Genomic DNA, 19,573 nt, shown 5'->3' on the forward strand with positions numbered 1-19,573 from the left:
GTTAGGAGCACGGACGAGGACTTTTAAGAGGCTTAAGAGTTTCTTTAGCAGAGGAGAAAATGGCAGAAAGACGAAGAGGGAGAAGAAATGTGTTGCAGACAATGGATGACAGTGAGTTAATAAGACGCTATAGATTAGATCGTGCAGGGATCATGTTTGTGACTGATCTTTTTAGAGACACGCTAATATCTCCAACACAGCGCAGAAATGCCATAGCGTCTGAAATGAAAGTAATCACTACATTACGATATTTGGCAACTGGGAAAATTCCATGTTTGATACATTAAAACCAACATTCAAACCACCACTTAAATAGACATGCCAGCAATCAGTGTAACTGGAAAGAGTGGAACAATTTTTATCATTCTAAGCAATCAAATACCTTATAGGAAATCAACAGCATGGTAAAAAAAAAGGATTATACACATATATAATGTGTGTGTGTGAGAGAGAGAACGATCAAATAGGAAAAATTACGCATGTAAGTTCAAAGTGGAGGCTTAGAATAGACCCTTTCCTTAAAATCACTTTTTTTTCCTTCTTGGACAACCAACCAATCACAGTCTTCAAAAGATTGTGTCATACATAGCAACGGGGTCAACCCCGCCTCCTCACTAAGATAAAAGTTTTTGTATTTTCCTTACTCAGAGTTGCTCTCAGATCGGTCCCGAATCGCTTTTAAGCTAAGACTCCTACATAAAAGTTTTTAAGCTAAATTAAGAGTTTTCTGAGAGGATTCTTAGAATCTTTATGAATACGGGCCCTGGTTCTTAAGATTAATTTTTTCATTAATCTATCTGACTACATTGGCCGCTCAGTATGTTTCTGATTCAAACTACTAAAAAGAACCGGCTCATAAGAGTAATGCATTTATGAATCGGACTACAGGTTACGCTCAATATTTTTGTTGTTGGCTTTTCAGCAAAATGTATACAATAAATCAATTAAACAGCAAAAATGTTGCCTAACATAGGAAAAAATATCAGACTATGGTTTTGAGAGATACTGCAATTAACAAATTGTTTAAAATGACAACATTTAAAACACCAGTTTTGAATAAGGTGCTTGAAATCAACATTCAAAACCACTGCTAGAGAAAACACAGTTGTGCAACTGGACTTGTAACTTGAAACCTTAGTTACAGAGATATAGTCCTTGTGACAACTTCCCTGTTGGACACATTACCCTGGGCACCTGTTTGAATGGATGGAGAATTTCACACTAAACCACATCCAACTGCAGTTCTGTGTGATTTTTGGCTCAGATTTCCTCCCAGCAGTCAGTTGTTTGTCTTCTATTGCTCTGTTTAAGCGTGTTTAGGCTTCAAATACTTCTTTACATTAGACTGGGTCTGCTTAGATGCAAGAAGTCAAAAAAGTGATCCTTGCTTATGGGCTTGATGTGTAGGCCATATATTACTGTACTTATGACACTTACTATCTTGGCTATAGTCAGTTAATTGTCTTTTACGATCTAGTATTGCTTTATTTTGCGATTAGGTCTGTGTTTTTATATGATTATACTTTTGATCATGATTATGTGCTGTTGCATGCTTGCTGGCATTGCTTTGCATTTATCCTTTTTTTTACTCCACCAAATAGTCTGCTTTTCAACGGCTCCAGTATAATTGTGCTCTGTTCACTTGACGTGGGGAAACCCATTTTCCCGTTGGCTGTTGATTGCAGCCGTCACTCGTGTCAGCATGTCACAATGAAGCACTTTGTTTGTTCATGTTGATGGAATAATAATTACAAACATTAGATATTATCTGGGGGTTCTTGCTTGTTTACCTGGTGATGGACGTGCATTAGCATCCTCAATTTACCAGGCACCAGTGATGCTCAAAGCGTAATATGCCATTTGGTTACATCGATACAGTGATCCCTCTTTAACTATACGTGCTCACCCAAAAATAATAAAAACTCATTCCAGGTTTAAAGGTTCGGTAAGGGATTTCTGAGAAACATTGATGAAATTGGATCTATCCGAGCACCATAACACACTTGTAGCCAATCAGCAGTAGGGGGCGTGTCCACTCTTGATGGGGGAGGAGAGAGAGAGTGAGCAAGAGGGAGATTTGAAGAAAGACTGTAGAAAGAGAGATGGCTGAGAGACATTACAAAAGAGAAAAAGTCAGGTGTCCTTCGTGCTTAATGCAGGCAGCATCTGAGGGGTGCTTCACTCCTTAGTCTTTTTATACTTCTTTTTGGGGAATTCCAAATCCATTTCGTCCATCAACTGTCACCTACACTGTTGTCTTCTTCTAGCGCTTCTCCCCTTCTTTACTGTAGCCTTCATTACTTTCACCTCTTTTTGTGATTTTAACACTTTATCTTCACCCTTGTGCACCCTTTCATTGACCTTTATTGTTGGTTCTTGTTCTTTTTTTCACACCATAATAAACAAAGGAAGCCAAATGCAGTTGTTTATACCCTACATCTATGTCACAAAGTATTTTAGGTACTTTCCACTCATATAGCATTCAAGCATTTTTATATTTAAGCATGTATGGCATTACTGTAAAAGCAAGCAAAATAACATTTCTTTGAAACAGGCAGATAGCAATATCAATATCCAAAACAGCGGGAAGGCCTGAAAACCTAATTTAAATTAGCCTTATAGGCTAGACAACTAGCCTATACATTTGTTTTTATAAGTTGGTAATGTTTAAACTTGATAGTCTTGAAAGTTTGTTAACATGGGGTGTGTACAACATTCGCATGAAAATGGTAAACGGCAAACACAACCAAGAAAATAGCTCCAATTGTGTTGTTTCACACATACTTCGATATACAAGACAGCAAACTCTATGGATAAAAAAAAACTAAATTTGGGTAGTGCTAGAGCCTATATAGTCTGTGTATTACATAATAAACTAAAAGAAAGTTTATATTTAAGCAATAAGCCCCACGAAGCCGTGTTTTACAGTGGATTTAGAACAGCTAAGGGGCGTTGTTAGGCACGACACAGAGCGGGGAATAGCTTTAGAACAGCTAAAACCCCCTCAGCTCTGTTCTAAATCCAGTGTAAAACATGGCTTCAAGGGGCTTTTATAAAACGGTTACTTAATAAAAATATTCATTTTAATATTTATTTATTTTATTCATAAAATAAACACCAGCAACACATATAACACATGTATTCCTCCGCCAAGCAATGTAGTTCCAAAGAGGTTGCTAAGCAACACATGTAGCATCAAAGAATCACAAACGGCAGTTGCACAGTAATACCAATGTAATGCGGTCACAGGTGTATGTTTGTTGAGTAATTTACAACGGCTTCGAATGGGGCTCAACCAATCAGAATAAAGGACCAGAACTATCCGTTTTATAAATCACATTTTCTGACTAGTTTACTTTAGTTTTTTATAATACACCATACTTTCACCCAAACTGAATAGGCCTAACTAAAAACAAGTTTAAATGGGTAGATCTTCTATAAATATTTTTAATTCTTCATTTTCTTTTCTGACATACTCTTGTTAAAACACAGTAGACACATGCTTATTCTGTGCATTTTGAGCACTTTTTGTGTCCATCAAAAGTGTGCTTTCCCACTAGAGCGTGATCAGCGCAGCAAAAATAGACCCGGCCCTGAAACCCCCGCTTCACTGCTGCTACTACTCCAAGTTAAATGCACTCATTGGTTGAAATGGACGGCGAAATAAATATGTGCTGCTCGCGCACCGCTCACGGTTGCAGTGTGAAATGTCCATAACATTGGTTTTGAGTGTGCGCTGCTGGCGACTAACAACAAACTCTTGCTTACGTACTGTATGTTCATTTTTTGTCCTTCCTTGACATTCGTCACCTTCACTTTATTTTTCAAGAAACTTTATTTTGTGTCGCTTCTGCTACATCTGCTCTTGCATCGTGTGTTCGTACATTTTTGGGGGCGGAGCAATGAAGGGAGGGGTGTGTTTGATTTCAAATAGCCTATCAAACAGTGTTCAACAATGATTTTCAGAAATTGCTTACTGCACCTTTAAAGTATATTGCAATTATAACTCTGTCCTTCAAATACATCAGATAGGCTACTGATAGAATCTGTAATATTTTATAATCAGGGATTATAATTGATTATATGCTGTCTTCTAAATTCATAACATTCAGTGTATGCTAATGTTAATGGGTTAAAACAAGCATATCAAGCATATCCTTTGCTTACAAACTGCCACTGGCAAATTACATTAGAAACTACATTGGTTCAATCCACTGTATTGGACAGATGTGTAAATCTATCTAAATAAAAAAAGATTGGTGATTATGTGTTTGTTTTTAAAACTAAAAACATTAAGGTATTATTTTCATTTTTAAATTTTGCGATTTAAAAATATATACATCATATCTTTATTCTGTGGCTTTTGAATGGATTATGGAATAGGTTTGAAGTGGATAAAAATATGATGCTGCAATTTATTGTATTGTTTTAAAAAAAAAATCTTGCTTGATCTGTAAAGCACTTTGGGTCGACTTCTGTTGTTTTAAACGTTGCTACAGAAATAAAGTTGACTTGACTTGACATCAAAGGATTAAACAGGGTTTACCAAAGGAAAAAAAGTTTGGAATTCCCTGGGTTAAAGAATTAATCTGTTTTGTTCGCAATATAACGAGAGAGTGACGTGTATTGTGACAGGAGTTTATTATTCCGTTTATTTGGGTCAGTTATTTTTCAGTTCAGTCAGGGTATTTAGTTCAGGTAGTGAATTAAAAACTTTGAGGAAAAATGCATGTGAAGGAACATCTCTAGGCTTTAATCTTTGCATTTGAGCTGGGACCCACAGACAACATGCTTTGGTTTTATACAGTAACATTCAGCAAACAGTGTTGCCAAGAGAGATCAACCCAACACAATTAAAACTGAACAGACTTCTGATGTAGATGGAGAGTGTTCAATAAACTGATAAGGCTGAAACGATCAAATAGCTGATACTTATTTACTCATTAGTTTAAAAGGTCATAATGTATCTTGATGGCATCCAGTTTCAGTAATCCTTTGTTCTCACTATGAGTGTTACATTTATTACCTTATAGGCTCACTTGTGGACAAAAACATATTTTCCTCTGTTATACATTTTGTACATTGTAAAAAAAACAAACAAACATAGAATTTAAAAAAGGGCAACAGTCAGTTTGCATTACTTGCGAGTTAAATAATTAATTAATTTACAGATTACTAATTCAATGTTTAAGTGAATGTAGATTGATTATAAATTGCTTTTTTTGCACATCATTCTTTTAATCATTCGTGCATCCTCTCACGTTTTCTAATAATTTCTATTTAATTCAATGTGTTTACTTGTCAGTATCTTTGTAAATATTTGTGCAATTTCTGAGTGAAAATTTCTTCTACACCATTTTTCCCCCCAGTGTATATGTAATCACATGGGGGAAAACTACTTATGAAATACCTTTCTAAACGTGAAAACAAAACCCACAACAACTGTGTGAATAAAACTGTTAAACAGTCAGACAATGCAACCATATTAATTATTCATGCCCCAGTGCATGCTGGGAATGGAGCTGAACCACAAAACCTTTATTCGGTGTAAACCTATTTAAACTCAAAAATGCATTATTCTAACTTACCTGCTGTGCTTTAAAAATCATGACAGAAAAAGCATTTTTAGCAATATTTACTTGATGTAAGAATCATTTTTTTTACACTGTAGTGCATTTATGCTTTTTGTCCAAATAGTTTTGGTCTGCAAAATAGGTCTCTGTTTACTAATGTGTTTTTGTACAGTGCTGCTATTATTTTTATTTTATTTTTTGCTGTCACATTCTAATGTTTAATATAAATATATTGTATGTTATAGAATTCTACCCTTATTCAACACTGCATCCTTGTTAACCACTGGATGCTATTGTAACCATAAAGAGAGATACAGTATATAATACATAAAAGAGAACTGTAAGATGCTATAGAAAATAGCTAGTGTGTCTTGTGAGTTTTTGTGTTGTTTGTATTCCTCCTCGTTTCCCTGCACAGACATTGCAGTGACATCACTGTCTTGGGAAACTTGTCCAGTTTAGAATATTCATGTTTTTTCAACATGCTTAAAATCAGCTCAAAAAGATCATAAAATATTGAATGACATTAAGGACAGATACAAATGCCAAGCATTGCATTTAGAGTTTTCTTATGGATCTGCATGCGTGTCATACAACTAATTATAGGCTACTTCAGTTGTATATGATATATATGATAAAAATACACAGTTATTTTGGAATCTGCACACATTTTAAAGTCAACATCGAAAATTCCAGAATATTGATTTATCCATGAACATTATTATTATTATTATTTTAAATTGCGGATTATCTACTACTTCCAGCGAGATTCTGAAGTGTGCAAAATTATGGATACTTTACTATCCCATGAGGCCACGGGAGAGGATTTATGAATGGCAGTGAAGTGATGCAACTAACGCTGGTAGTTCACGTGAACACATGGCTGATGTAGTAGGGGAGCGCGGGGCACAACGTAACACGGGGCTAGTTGTAACACACTTGTTTTAAATACTTCCACACATGCTGGGATGACGAAACTTGGTGCATTTACTAGTTGCCATATCAACACTATATAGAGGAAAAATTGCATCAAAATTAATTTGTTTTTGGAAGATATCCATAGACATTTATTAAACCATAGCAAAAGTTAATTTCTTACTTAAGTAAATTTTTCATCTCTATTTTTTGTGTTTATTTAAAATTAGACAAATCTGATATTATTTTAATCTCCAATATATTATTTAACAGTTGAGATAGTTCTTTAATGCTTCGCTAACTAGCAGAAGACACTAGCAGGGTTTAAATCCCAGTTGTGCAGGTGGGGCATGTTGTCACACTGCGTTACAATGTGCCCCTATTAGAAATATGCTATTATATTCTATACTTTTATTAATTTTATTGAGAAAACGTGAGAAAAAGGTGAATAAAGACTGAGAGTCAATGTTCAGAAATTACTAATTATTTATTTGTTTTGAACTATGTTGTATAGCTGTGTTTTCAAAAATGAGTTTATATTATTAAAAATTGCCATTATTTTATATGAAGTTTTTTAATTGTATTTTATTTAGAAAATATTTTAGTTTGTCTTGTATATTTTTTTATTAGATCAGATAACATTTTAAGCTGTCAAATGTCATGTTATAATGTGCCCCTCACATGTTACAATGTACCCCACCTATGGGGCATGTTGTCACATTTCACTTCCATTCTTTCGGGGTATATCCAGAAAAAAGTATATACTGTATTAATAAAACAAAACCACATAATTGTACTAGACATGTGGGAAATTAATGTGGGAAAAAATAAATACTCTGAACCATAAGTAGATTTACACAAACTGAGAAAGTCAAAAAGCGTTACTTTGTGCCCCATTCTCCCCTACGTCCGAATTTCATTCACTACCCATATATTCATACCATATTGAACGTACTTATTTAACGGTCGCAAAGTTCAAATTCAAATGTAGTACCTACTCATACAGTATGTGATTTCGGACTCAACTTTAAAAAAATAATGAAGTTGACTATCATTGGTTACTGCAGGCTCTATTTGACCCTATGAATCATCCGTAGTTCAAGCAAGGGTTGCCAGGTCTGCGCTTCGCCGCCTCCCAAGAGCTTTGCGCTTTGTTGTTTCTGATAAGAAACAAAGTCTCAGCTTTCAAATTCTGTGAATTTTATAACGCAATTCAAACAATAAATGGCGTTTTTTGACGTTCTTAAATGTGACGAGACAGATCGCTGTAGCATCTCAGTTCAAGCGGCATCATGAAAATGCTTGCATGAACTTCAAAAGGTATGTTGAAAGATACAGTACAACTTATAGAAATGTAGAATGTCTGATTTAATCGCTAAATCAGTGTTTCAACCGTGGAAAGACATCAATAAAACAGCTTGTGAAAAATTTCACTTAACGTTACATTTACCTCAGGTTATCCAAAGTTATCTAGTGTTCACAGTTGGTTAGTTAGCTATAAAAAACACTAGAGAGAAGCTTATTTACTGATAGTTATATATGTATGTTTGAATAAATATGTCATGTAGACAAGTGCTTATGAAAGTTACATTATGTGCTACAGAGTTGTATACAAACATTTCAGTTTTTATTTTAATAATAATTATTATTTCTGAAAATAAATAACAGTTGAATATATAAGAGGGCTCTGTTGTTAATTTTAACCTCTAATATTATATTAATGTACCAAATGTATCGGCAGATATCATTCTGAATAATCGGCTATCGTATCGGTGGAGACATTTAGAGTGCTTCTCAATACTCCAGTTGATGCTTTCTCATTTCCTCCCTCCGCCCGTCCTCCAGCCCTTGACTCGGAAACTGATCGAACTTAACTATTTTGAAGGCCATCTTAATTCTACAATTTCTCCGCAAGGAGGCGAGGAAAGCTTCCTTAGAAGTCATGAGTGAGGATACACAGGTGTATCCTTTCCTCGCATCCTAAAGGGTGGAGCTAAGATGCAAGGATAGGAAATGAGGATACACAAATAAGAAATGAGGAGCACCATCTCTACTTTAAAGCTACACTGTGTAATTTTTTAAGTTGATTCTTAGCAAAAAACACTTTGTTCTTTCAAAATGATATGTGCTCATTCATGTGTAATTACTTCCACCAACTAATCAAGTATTCTCGTGAGCGTAGAATCTGCCATTCAGAATACATACGAGCGAGTCGCTTGAATGGCGGCAGCCATGTTGCGCCTCCATCTTGAAAATACATTAGCCAAAGAGGGACATATCTGGAAATTCACGTAAAAAGCCTTTACGCTTTTACACTCATTGGCACCGTGACGAATGCGAGGGGGAGGTTACTCGCGACTGCTGGCAGATTTGAAAGCCTGTTGAAGATGGAGGATCACGCCTATTCTCGAGGACATGTAACAGAGTCACCAAGGAAGTGAAGGATAAAATTAAAACGACAACGCGACAGGCAAATCAACAAGACCAACGTCAATATTGGAAATTATGCAGCCTACACTGTAAACATTGCCTTACACTATTAATCTCGTACAATATACAGAATAACGATAGCACTGATACTTTACTAAGATTAGCTTACATTCGTTCGGGAACCTGATAGCTGATGTTAGCAATGAAATGGTACCAAAATAACGAAAACGTAAAACTATTAATCATTTTACATAGAGGTCATAACCTACATGTTAACTGACTAAATAACTAAATGCAATTTGTAATAGTTTTCTAAAGTAACCTCATCACTTGAAGGAACACTCATGGACGAAGTCGAACTGGAAGCCATGTTAATCTTGGAATAATACAGCCATCGTAGGTTAAAACGACCTCGGAATGGGGGGGGGGGGGGTAGTCATGTACAATTTCACCGCTAGATGGGAGAAAATCCTACACACTGTAGCTTTAATCAAAATAACTTCCAGCAACATCTCTTCTCTTGTGACAACCTGTCACTCACATGAGATCACAGCAATAGCAAACCACAATGATCCAACCATCCTGTCTATTCCTGATGGATTGTTCGAGAAGCCGTTTCACTCTGATATACATCAAAATAGTGAAGAAAAGACTATATTTTTGTAAACATGGTGATATAACATTTTAAACATGTGCAAACAGAGCTGAGAGTGCTAGACTTTGGGAGTATTAAAGTTGGTCAGTAATCTTAATAAACATGCAAGGAGAAGGGAACTTTCCAAGAGACAGGTCTTCAAATTATATTAATATTGTAGAATTTAATGCACATTCTGCGTGACACATTGGTGTAAATTCTCTAACTTATGACATACTAAAGATGTTAAAATATGAGTGCTATATAAAGTCTTTCTTTCTTTCCAGGGTAAACTGGTGAAGTACTTTAGTCGGCAGCTCTCTTGCAAGCGTAAAGTGTCCTTACAGGAGCGGAATGTGGACCTGGATGGATTCCCGCAGCTGGGACATTGGTTCCGCATTGTTAACATGAGGAAAGAGGTTATCGAGGTATGTACAATCCTGTATGTTTTGTCCTCAACCAGTTAAGTGCAAACAGGGGTGGGTGATATGACCAAAATCTTATAGCACGATATGAGTCAATTTATTTCACTATAACGATATATATCATGATATAGATATTTTTGCTTTAAATAAGGTTTAATATCATCAAAAGTTTTGATACCATTGAAATTTCACAACTCTTGTCACCAATTTCGATATCACAAAAACTAATACTAGCCAATGTAAAAAAACAAACAAACAAACAATAAACCTCTCGGTGACACTTTATTTTGATGGTCCCATTTAGACATTGTACTAACTGTAAGTAACATTGCACCTACATGTCTGTAAACTCTCATCAGAGTATTAGTAAAGCATTAGTAGACTCTCTGCTTAATATCTGCTAACACTTTATTTTGATGGTCCCTTAACAGACATACTATAAGTAACCTTTTAACTACATGACATTTAAGTAGCTTTTATAAACCTTAGAAAATAACATTACTGGTGTGCATCCTAAAACAATGGCACTGACATATTTTAAGAGAAAAATAACTTTCAGTTAAAACAGCTCAAACATGCATTTTAGTCTGGGACTAAGCTTAAAGGGATACTTCAGGATTTAGCATTAAGCTTTGTATTAGTAGAAAACCTGCAGTATTTTCGAATTACCATGCTTTCCACCCTCATATCACCCTGAGATGAGAGATTTATGTATTTTTTGTCTGGAAAAAATCCTCCGATGACGCAAAAATCGTCATTTTGCGTCATCGGAGGATTTTTTGGCCAGAGGCTAAAGACTACAGCCAGTAGAAGGGGCTGTCCCGCATGTTTTCAACCCGCCCATAGAGGGTGGGATCTCACTCACAGAATGTACACATAGTTTCAGACGTCTTTCTTTGGAAGCTAAGCTAGCAGGCTCTTGTTCTGTGGAGAAAGCTGAGTAGTACGGGTTACCATCCTCTTTTTCCCGGACATGTCCGGCCGTCGAGATCGTGCAAAATGTCCGGGATTCGGCTTTTGCTTTCTGCGGTCGCCATTCATTGTTTACATGCACACCTTTTGTTTCAATCTAACTGAATTCATTCCGATTGGTGAATCTGAATGTAGTGTTTACATGAACGCTAAACAACAAGTGATCGGTTGATATGCGTTTTAAAATTCCCGCACCTCCGTGAGAGATACGAGACCGGCGCGTCTCAGAGGTGCCGCTCATCAGTAATGTTAATCACGCCACCAGCCTCGCGCCGTTCTCCCGCGCCCCTCAGCCTCGTCCTGCTCGCCACAGTAAACATAATGAATGGCGACTGTAGAATGCAAAAGCCGAATCCCGGACATTTTGGGCGATCTCGAAATCCCGGGCAAACTCGTCACGGAGACTCACTAGTAGCCTAACCTTGTTGTTTTCAACTGCGCTCTCTAACCGGTAGGCGTGGCTTGGGAGTGGCCTCCCAGGGCAGCGAAGCAAGTGCATTCTGGGAGTTGTTGTCTTTCATCCACATAAGCCAAAAATACATTTTCTGGCTTTTCTCAGTCTAGAAAGCTCCAAATTAAAAAATTTCTTCACATTTCTTCTACATAAATGACCTATTTTAAATAGAAATATACATCTTTAAAAAAGATGAATTAAATACATATTCATCTTTCCAGAGGTGAAGTATCCCTTTAAGCCTGGTCTGTGAAACTAGCCAAGAATGTATAAAGCGGACCATCAAAATAAAGTGTAACCAAACTCTTTGCTGATGCGTTCTGAAGACAAGTATAAAAATGTATAAAAAACACTACATATCTTCACTGTGTAAATTAAATATACATTCTTATTAAAGTGAGACAAAAGTGATTCAGTCAAGAGCAGTGACAGATTTTTTGGTTTGATTAACATTAATTACAGAGGTAAATTAGGCTGCTGTCACTTTAAAACTGGATGTACGGATCCAATATACTGTTGCACATGCGTTTTCTTTCTCAACTGTTTACGTTCATTTAAGATATAAATGACTGCGTTTACAAGGATACTTGCAAAGATACTTGCAGTTCAGAAACGGCTTTAGTGTGTGTGCGTCTCTCTCAGACAGTGCTCAGAAACCATCTCTCAGATAGCCCGCATATAATGAAATGAGCTCTATTTCACTACGTTTCAATGGTTTAAAATCACTTTTTTTAAACTGCAATGCTTAAAAACGCATGCAAACGATAAGCTTTCATGACGCCGCAGCACAGCAACGTCACGTGAGCGTAACCGCGATAGAGACAAAATATCTACTGGTTGACAAAATTCAATCGTTAAATCGTGTCTACCAGTCCCGTACATTGCCCATCCCTAACCCTGTCCCACAGTTGATTTCCTTGTTCAACTCCATCATGCAGTCACCTCAGACTTCATGGATTCAGTTCAGAGTTTGAAAATATCGTGGATGGATCCGATTGTGGCAAACAGTAATGCTATCTTTTAGTTCAGTGGTCTCAAACTCTGCTCCTGGAGGGCCACTGTCATGCAGATTTTAGCTCAAACCAGCGCCAACTCTCCTGCTTTGGAGTTTCTAGTAATCCCGAAGACCTTGATTAGCTGGATCAGGCGTAGGGTTGCAAAATTCTGGGAATTTTCAAAGATGGAAACTTTCCATGGGAATTAATGGGAATTTAAGGGAATTAACAGGAATTTATGGGAATAAACAGGAATAAACTGGGAATTTTCAAAGTTGGAGGTTGGCTCTTCATAGGGAACTTAAATATAGTTGAGGAAAGTATATTTTAGCATAAGCTTGACTAAAACAAATAGATGCCATTCAAATACACTTGAATATCCATGCCATTCCTCAATCACATAGCACACTGCTTACTGCATGGCTATTGAGACCACACCCCCTACTGGCACTGTGCATGCCTCCATCACATGTACAGAAGCCCAAAGCACAAGACTATTGAAGGCACACATTTGAGCCTGTGGACTAAACAAAGTGAAGTAAGTTTTGATGATATTATGGGGAAATATATTTATTAAATGTTTAAATTGCAAATATCACATACAAATGTATTAATCAGTAGATAGCAAGCTGATAAGTTAGATGCTAAAGGGCAATTCCGCGCAAAACTGTCACATCCATAACACCAACACAATGCAATGGTATTTAGTTGGCGTTATGGATGTGACATTTTTGCGTGGAATTGCCCTAAATAAGCTAGCATAACTTTATTTACCACATAAGTAGGGCTGGGCGGTATGACGGTATATCGTTACCGCGGAAGAAAATGTCAACCGTAACAGATTTTTTTATTCCGTGTATACCGCGACATGTAAATAAGTAGGCGTGGTTAACTCACGTGCAGCGTGCATGAGACTGAGACACTGATATTTGTCAAAGAAACATGAAGAAAGACCAAAAGGATCCACAAAAGGAATTACGTTTTCAAAATTAACATGATATTTTCGGGGGGGAAGGTGCAGAAGTCAACTAGAGCAGTGCAGCACACTGAAAGTTTAGAGAGACGCACATGCTCACAACTGGGCTTACTTGACAACAAGTTCATCTATCAATATTCTAACGAATAGAAATAACCTAAAATAATGTATCTATCCGTCGCTTATGTGTACAGTTACTGTCAGAGCAAGCGGTTGCCGTGGTAATGAATATTTCCAAAATTCCCCAGCTTAACTTCCCATGGAAATTTACCGAAAACTTTCCGGAAATTTACCGGAAATTTTCCGCCCCTTTGCAACCCTAATCAGGCGTGTTTAATTAATTAATTAATTGTTGGAGCTAAACTCTGCAGGGCATTGTACTGCAGGGAGTTTGAGACCACTGTTTTAGTATGTGCTACCAACACTAAGGTTAGGGTTAGAGGTTCGAATTTGTTTAATTTGTTTTAGGCAATCAGCTCTGTGATTGACATGACTAACAACATCTTTAGAATCGGCCACAGGGCGTGTTTGGGCGACACAATGTTCTTCTGCGCTAGAAGAAAACATGTCACTACATTTAAAAAAAAAAGTTTTATACTGACAATTTCACTCCCCTTAATTGCTTTAATTACACTCTTAAAAATAAAGGTTCCCCAATGAACCTTTCAGTGAACCGTTCTTAAAAGACCCATTTTTTTCTTAGTGTAAAGAACATTTGAATAATCTAAAGAAACGATTTCCACTATAAAGAACCTTTTGTGCAATGGAAAGTTCCATGGATGTTAAAGGTTCTTCATGGAAACTTAACAGTGTTACATTATATAGTTTCATTCTCAGTGTTTGATTCCAAGCTGAAATTGATAGTAGGAACTTCTCAGAAAAAGATCTTAATAAAATCTTAATAAAGCTAACAAATTACACACATTTCAGGGTTTAGGCCTAGCTGTGAAATGTATTACAAGCTACTATGTCTATACAAAGGGAATTAAGAAAAATGCCAGAAAGCTAATAGGAAATAAATAGAAAAATTAGATATTGTACACTAAAGTGAAATTCAGACATGAGTGTGTGGAGAGATGTGTATAATTATATGTAAATGTGTCAGTTGGCCAGTGAGAACATCTTTATGAAGGATCTTTGGGGGAAGTAGCTCATTCTGAGCCTCCCCATGCATTATATTTCTAAATATTTCCCATCTAATGGGAAGAAACAGTGTAAACAGAAGGTCTCTAACAGAAGATACTCTGAAGGCCTTGAGGTTTTTCTCCTGTGCCGCTGTCCTCAGTGCTGAAGTGTTGGTGCTGTCCAATGTGCTGAAGCCCCCTGCTGATGTGGAGAAGGAATTGCAACTATATAGAATGCAACAATCGGTTATATATGAATTATATATTCATATTCATTTATCCTATTCCAATATCATATAAATTTTTCTCCATAGGGGAACTGATTTTGAACAGTAACTTATAAACATTTAAAGACCAACCTACTGTGAGCTACGAGTTGTTTTTTTGTTTGCTCCGCTGTTTTTTTTTAAGACTTTAGCCCACATAATTTCAATTTATTTGTCTCTGTATATATAATCTACATCTTTAAATCAATAGTTTTATATTATATCATTCGAAGTGCTTCATGGGATTGTAGCTCTTTCCCTCATTAAAGCCGTTGAGTGCACAGTCTTGTACATTTGCAATTTTGTCCGATTTCAAATACTTTTTGATTCAAGTTAAAGTTTTTAATGCTTTGATTCAGCTCGTAGCTGGTTGGTTTGGTTTATGGCTTATAACTCTTTAACAGACTTATTAAAGATCCCAATGGAAAAAGTGAATGGGGAAAAATACTTCCGGAACCAAGGCCATGAGAAGAGTACATTTGTATGAATTAAAAGCTAAACTGATGTCATATTTATTTTACACATCTCCCAAGAAAATAAATGTGTATTCAAGATGCTGAAGTTGAGTGTTTAATATTTGAATTTGAATGTATGTCAAGTAGGGCTGAAACGATTAGTCGACATTGTCGACAACGTCGACAATAAAAAATTGTCGACAAATATCTTTGTTGTCGAGTAGTCGTTTGATCTCACGTGACCTAATGTAAGGGCCTGCAATATCGCGATTTGACCGCTACGACGCTGTAGCGCTAGAGTGTAATGCAGCCGTTACAAATGCTATTGCGGTAGAAGAAAACAGCGCGAATTATGACGGAGTGCAAACGAATCCGAACTAGCAAGGTGTGTGAAAGTTTCACAAAACTTCAAACCAAGAATGCTGTCGTGTGCAACACATGCAAGGCGTAACTTGCTTTTCACGGGAGCACAACATGCATGTTAAAGCACTTAAAGAGGAAACACCCCGGCACAAGACGAGCCAGTGAGAGGTATAGGTGAATGTTCTCCAGCTGGAGCTAAATATCTAGCAGTAAATCTCTGTATTAGAGAATGCAATACTACTAATAATAGCAATAATATTAACAATAATAATATAATTACAGTAATGTGATGATTTATTTTTGCATAGAATAAAGCTTGATCGAGCTTAGTAGTCAGGGCTGTTTTTATTATTAGGTATTACAGTCTTATCACTTGCCTGTATTTTGTTCCATATTCATGAAGACTTACAAAATGAGATGTTATGAAGAATATCATGTCAGTTAATTTTTTATACTGTAAATTAAAAGGTGAATGAGAATGTCTCTGTCAGCTCAATTGTCATGTCAATTTTTTTATTTTATTTTATTCTTATAATAATTGTTTGCAGTTTAAGTTTGTCTGTAATGCAGCTGATTATTATTTTGTTTATTTTTTTCTATTGAAAGAGAACAGAATATTTAACCAATGCTTAGAGCATTTGTGTGTGATTTGAGTTGGACAGAAATCTGAAAACTTAAAGAGAATGACCTGTTTAGTTGACTCAAAGATCATTAAAAAAAAAAACATTTCAAAAGCTGAAGTGATTTTTTTATATATATATTAGTTAGAATATGTATAACTCAGTGTTTTAACTAATTGAAAAAGCTGAATAATCGTTCCAATCTTACTGATTAGCCGGCGAAATAATCGATGATTAGTCGATTAATCGTTCTAATAATCGTTAGATTAATCGATTATCAAAATAATCGTTTGTTGCAGCCCTAATGTCAAGGTTTTAACCTGTAAGAAAAGCACTTAACCTCAGGTTGCTCCAAGGTTATAAGTTTAGTATAATTTACTGTTGATAACAGCGTTAGTAATTGTATGTGTTGCCGACATATTTGCCGACGAGTCCAAGTTAAGTCTTATGTCATGAGTTTTATAAACCCTTTCAATTAATTTAATTATTAATTTACTCAAAAAGAGGTATTATTTCAAATGATTGTTCAGATCAAGTCATATAAAAATAGTACTATTTGAAGTTTTACAAAAGATAATTTTATCATATGTTTTTTTATTATTTTTTACATGGACATGTTTATTCTTTCCATAAATGCCCTCTGAATATTTCTTCTGCAATTTCTCTTTGATTTTCCCTTTTTTTTTTTTTATTACATATTTTCAAAGTCTCTAATGCAAAGGCTGAATTTATTTAATATAAAAATACAGTAAAAACAGTAATATTGTGAAATATTATTACAATTTAAAATATTAATTTAATATATTTTTTAAAATGTCATTTATTCCTGTGATCAAAGCTGAATTTTCAGCATCATTACTCCAGTCTTCAGTGTCACATGATCCTTCAGAAATCATTATAATATGCTGATTTGCTGCTCAAGGATTTTTTATTATCAATATTGGCAACAATTTTGCTGCTTAATATTTTTGTGGAAACTCTGATGCATTTTTTCAGGATACTTTGATGATTAAAAAGTTCAAAAGAACAGCATTTATTTAAAATAGATTTTTTTTGTAACAATGTCAAAGTCTTTACTGTCACTTTTGATCAACTGAATGCATCCACACTGAATAAAAGTATTAATTTATACTTTATACGTTAATTTAGTACTAACTTTAAGAAAACTTATTGACCCTGAACTTTTGAATAGTAGTGTAGTATTTTAAACAAATACTATTTTTTGGAAGTTGTATTCTAAATCCACGTGGCTTCCATCCATGTCTCAGACTCGTCTCCATCACTGATCAGTTGTGTGTGCGTGTCTTTGTTGTAGGAGATCTCCCCAGGTGAGCTGACTCTCGAGGCTCTATTGGAGATGTCGGATGAGCAGGTGTGTGAGGCACTGCTGAAGTTTGGAGCGAGTGATGAAGAATGTGCTCGGCTCAATGCCTCGCTCACATGTCTACGATCAGCCCACAAATCAGGTGAGTTCACAGGATGCAAATTTCACCAGACTGTTCTGATAGCCTTCACACAGTCCTGAATTACTGACAGTGCTATTAGAAATGTAGTGGTGATGTGTTAATATAACACAAATTCTATCTATCTATCTATCTATCTATCTATCTATCTATCTATCTATCTATCTATATAGATCATTAGAAGGGGTATTCATAGTTTTGTTCACAGTTCTGGCGTGAGAGAAAAGCTCTACCAGAGAACATCCAGTAGAGGGCAACACAATGCTGAGTTTCATTATTGTGGACTGGGGTGTAAAAATATCTTCATGTAACTCAGTGCCATATAATGCATCTGATTTTACTTAATATGATGCGTTTAGTGATATAGAAGGTTGTTTTCGTGTGAAGTTTTTTATTTAGTATTTTAGTTTATTATATACAGGTGGGATGGACTGGGGAGGGAGCTTTGTGCTTGGGGTCTTTTAAATAATTTGAAAAGAAGTCTCTTATTCTCAACAAGGCTGCATTTATTTGACCAAAAATATAGTAAAAACAGCAATATTGTGAAATATTTTTACAATTCAAACGTTTTCTATTTGAATATATATTTTCAAATGTCATTTATTCCTGTGATCAAAGCTGAATTGTCAGCATCATTACTCCAGTCTTCAGTGTCACATGATCCTCCAGAAATCATTCTAATATGCTGATTTGCTGCTCAAGAAACATTTCTTATTATTATCAACGTTGAAAGCAGTTGTGCTGCTTAATATTTTTGTGGAAACCCTGATATTTTTCAAGATTCTTCGATGAATCTGAAATAGATAGTAGCTGTAATTACAATTATATATGTGTTTACTTACACTTTTGATGAATTTAATGAATTCTTGCTGAATAAAAGAATTAATTTATTTTAATCTAGTTGATCCCAAACTTTTGAATGGTAGTATATATATAACATAGATGTATACATACTAGTAAAATATTCCGCTTTAATAAAGTTAAAATACACTTAACGGCCACTTTATTAGCTACACCTTGCTAACACTGGGTTTGCCCCCCTTTTGCCTTCAGAACTGCCTTAATTCCTCATGGCATAAATCCAAGGCTCTGGAAACATTCCTCAGAGATTATGGTTCATATTGTCATGATAGCATCACCCAGTTGCTGCAGATTTATCAGCTGCACATCCATGATGCGAATCTCCCAGTTCACCACATCCCAGAGGTGCTCTATTGAATTGAGATCTGGTGACTGTGGAGGCCATTGAAGACACCAGTTTGAGATGATTTGAGCTTTGTGACACACCGCATTATCGCATTATCCACCGCATTAAAATATCCCCCACAGGCCCACACCATTACACCACCAGCAGCCTGAACCGTTGATACAAGGCAGGATGGATCCATGCTTTCACGTTGTTTACGCCAAATTCTGACCCTGCTATCTGAATGTTGCAGCAGAAATCCAGACTCATCAGACCAGGCAACGTTTTTCCAGTCTTCTATTGTCCAGTTTCTGTGAGACCGTGTGAATTGTATAGCCTCAGTTTCTTGTTCTTAGCTGAAAGGAGTGGCACTGGTGTGTCTTCTGCTATTAGCCCGTCTGCTTCAAGACTTTTTTGCAGACCTTGGTTGTAACTAGAGATGTGACGGTGATAATATTCTCCCACCGGTTAATCGACTTGTGACAACACCGGTATTACCGGTTTCATCGTGGGGGTGGGGGGTGTTAGAGTGATGTTTTTTTTTTTTTTACATGGCGTCAATTCATCATTCGTATTGAGTTTGATTGACATGCGATCTGACCAATCAAATTCCACCATTTTTGTGCGATAAAGCAGTCAGAAGAGTTATTGATAAACTTCGGTGGATTTGAACTTGGCTTTAACTGAGGCAATCTGTCACGACACATTAAAGAGCCAAAAAA

The 19,573-nt window shown here is 36.0% G+C and overlaps 1 protein-coding gene across 7 annotated transcripts in view; it reads left to right on the forward strand.

Moving 5' to 3' along the window:
• ksr2 (kinase suppressor of ras 2) overlaps positions 1-19,573 on the forward strand; it is a 119,254-nt gene that overhangs the window by 2,586 nt on the left and 97,095 nt on the right. For all 7 annotated transcript variants that reach the window (XM_079872426.1, XM_079872425.1, XM_079872428.1 and 4 more), the window contains exons 2-3: positions 9,840-9,980; positions 17,518-17,668. In XM_079872426.1, coding sequence (XP_079728552.1) covers positions 9,840-9,980; positions 17,518-17,668 — 292 coding nt within the window. The remainder of the gene's footprint in view (positions 1-9,839; positions 9,981-17,517; positions 17,669-19,573) is intronic.

The sequence above is a fragment of the Squalius cephalus genome, assembly GCF_949319135.1.
Source record: "Squalius cephalus genome assembly, chromosome: 5".
NCBI classification, from domain to species: domain Eukaryota; kingdom Metazoa; phylum Chordata; class Actinopteri; order Cypriniformes; family Leuciscidae; genus Squalius; species Squalius cephalus.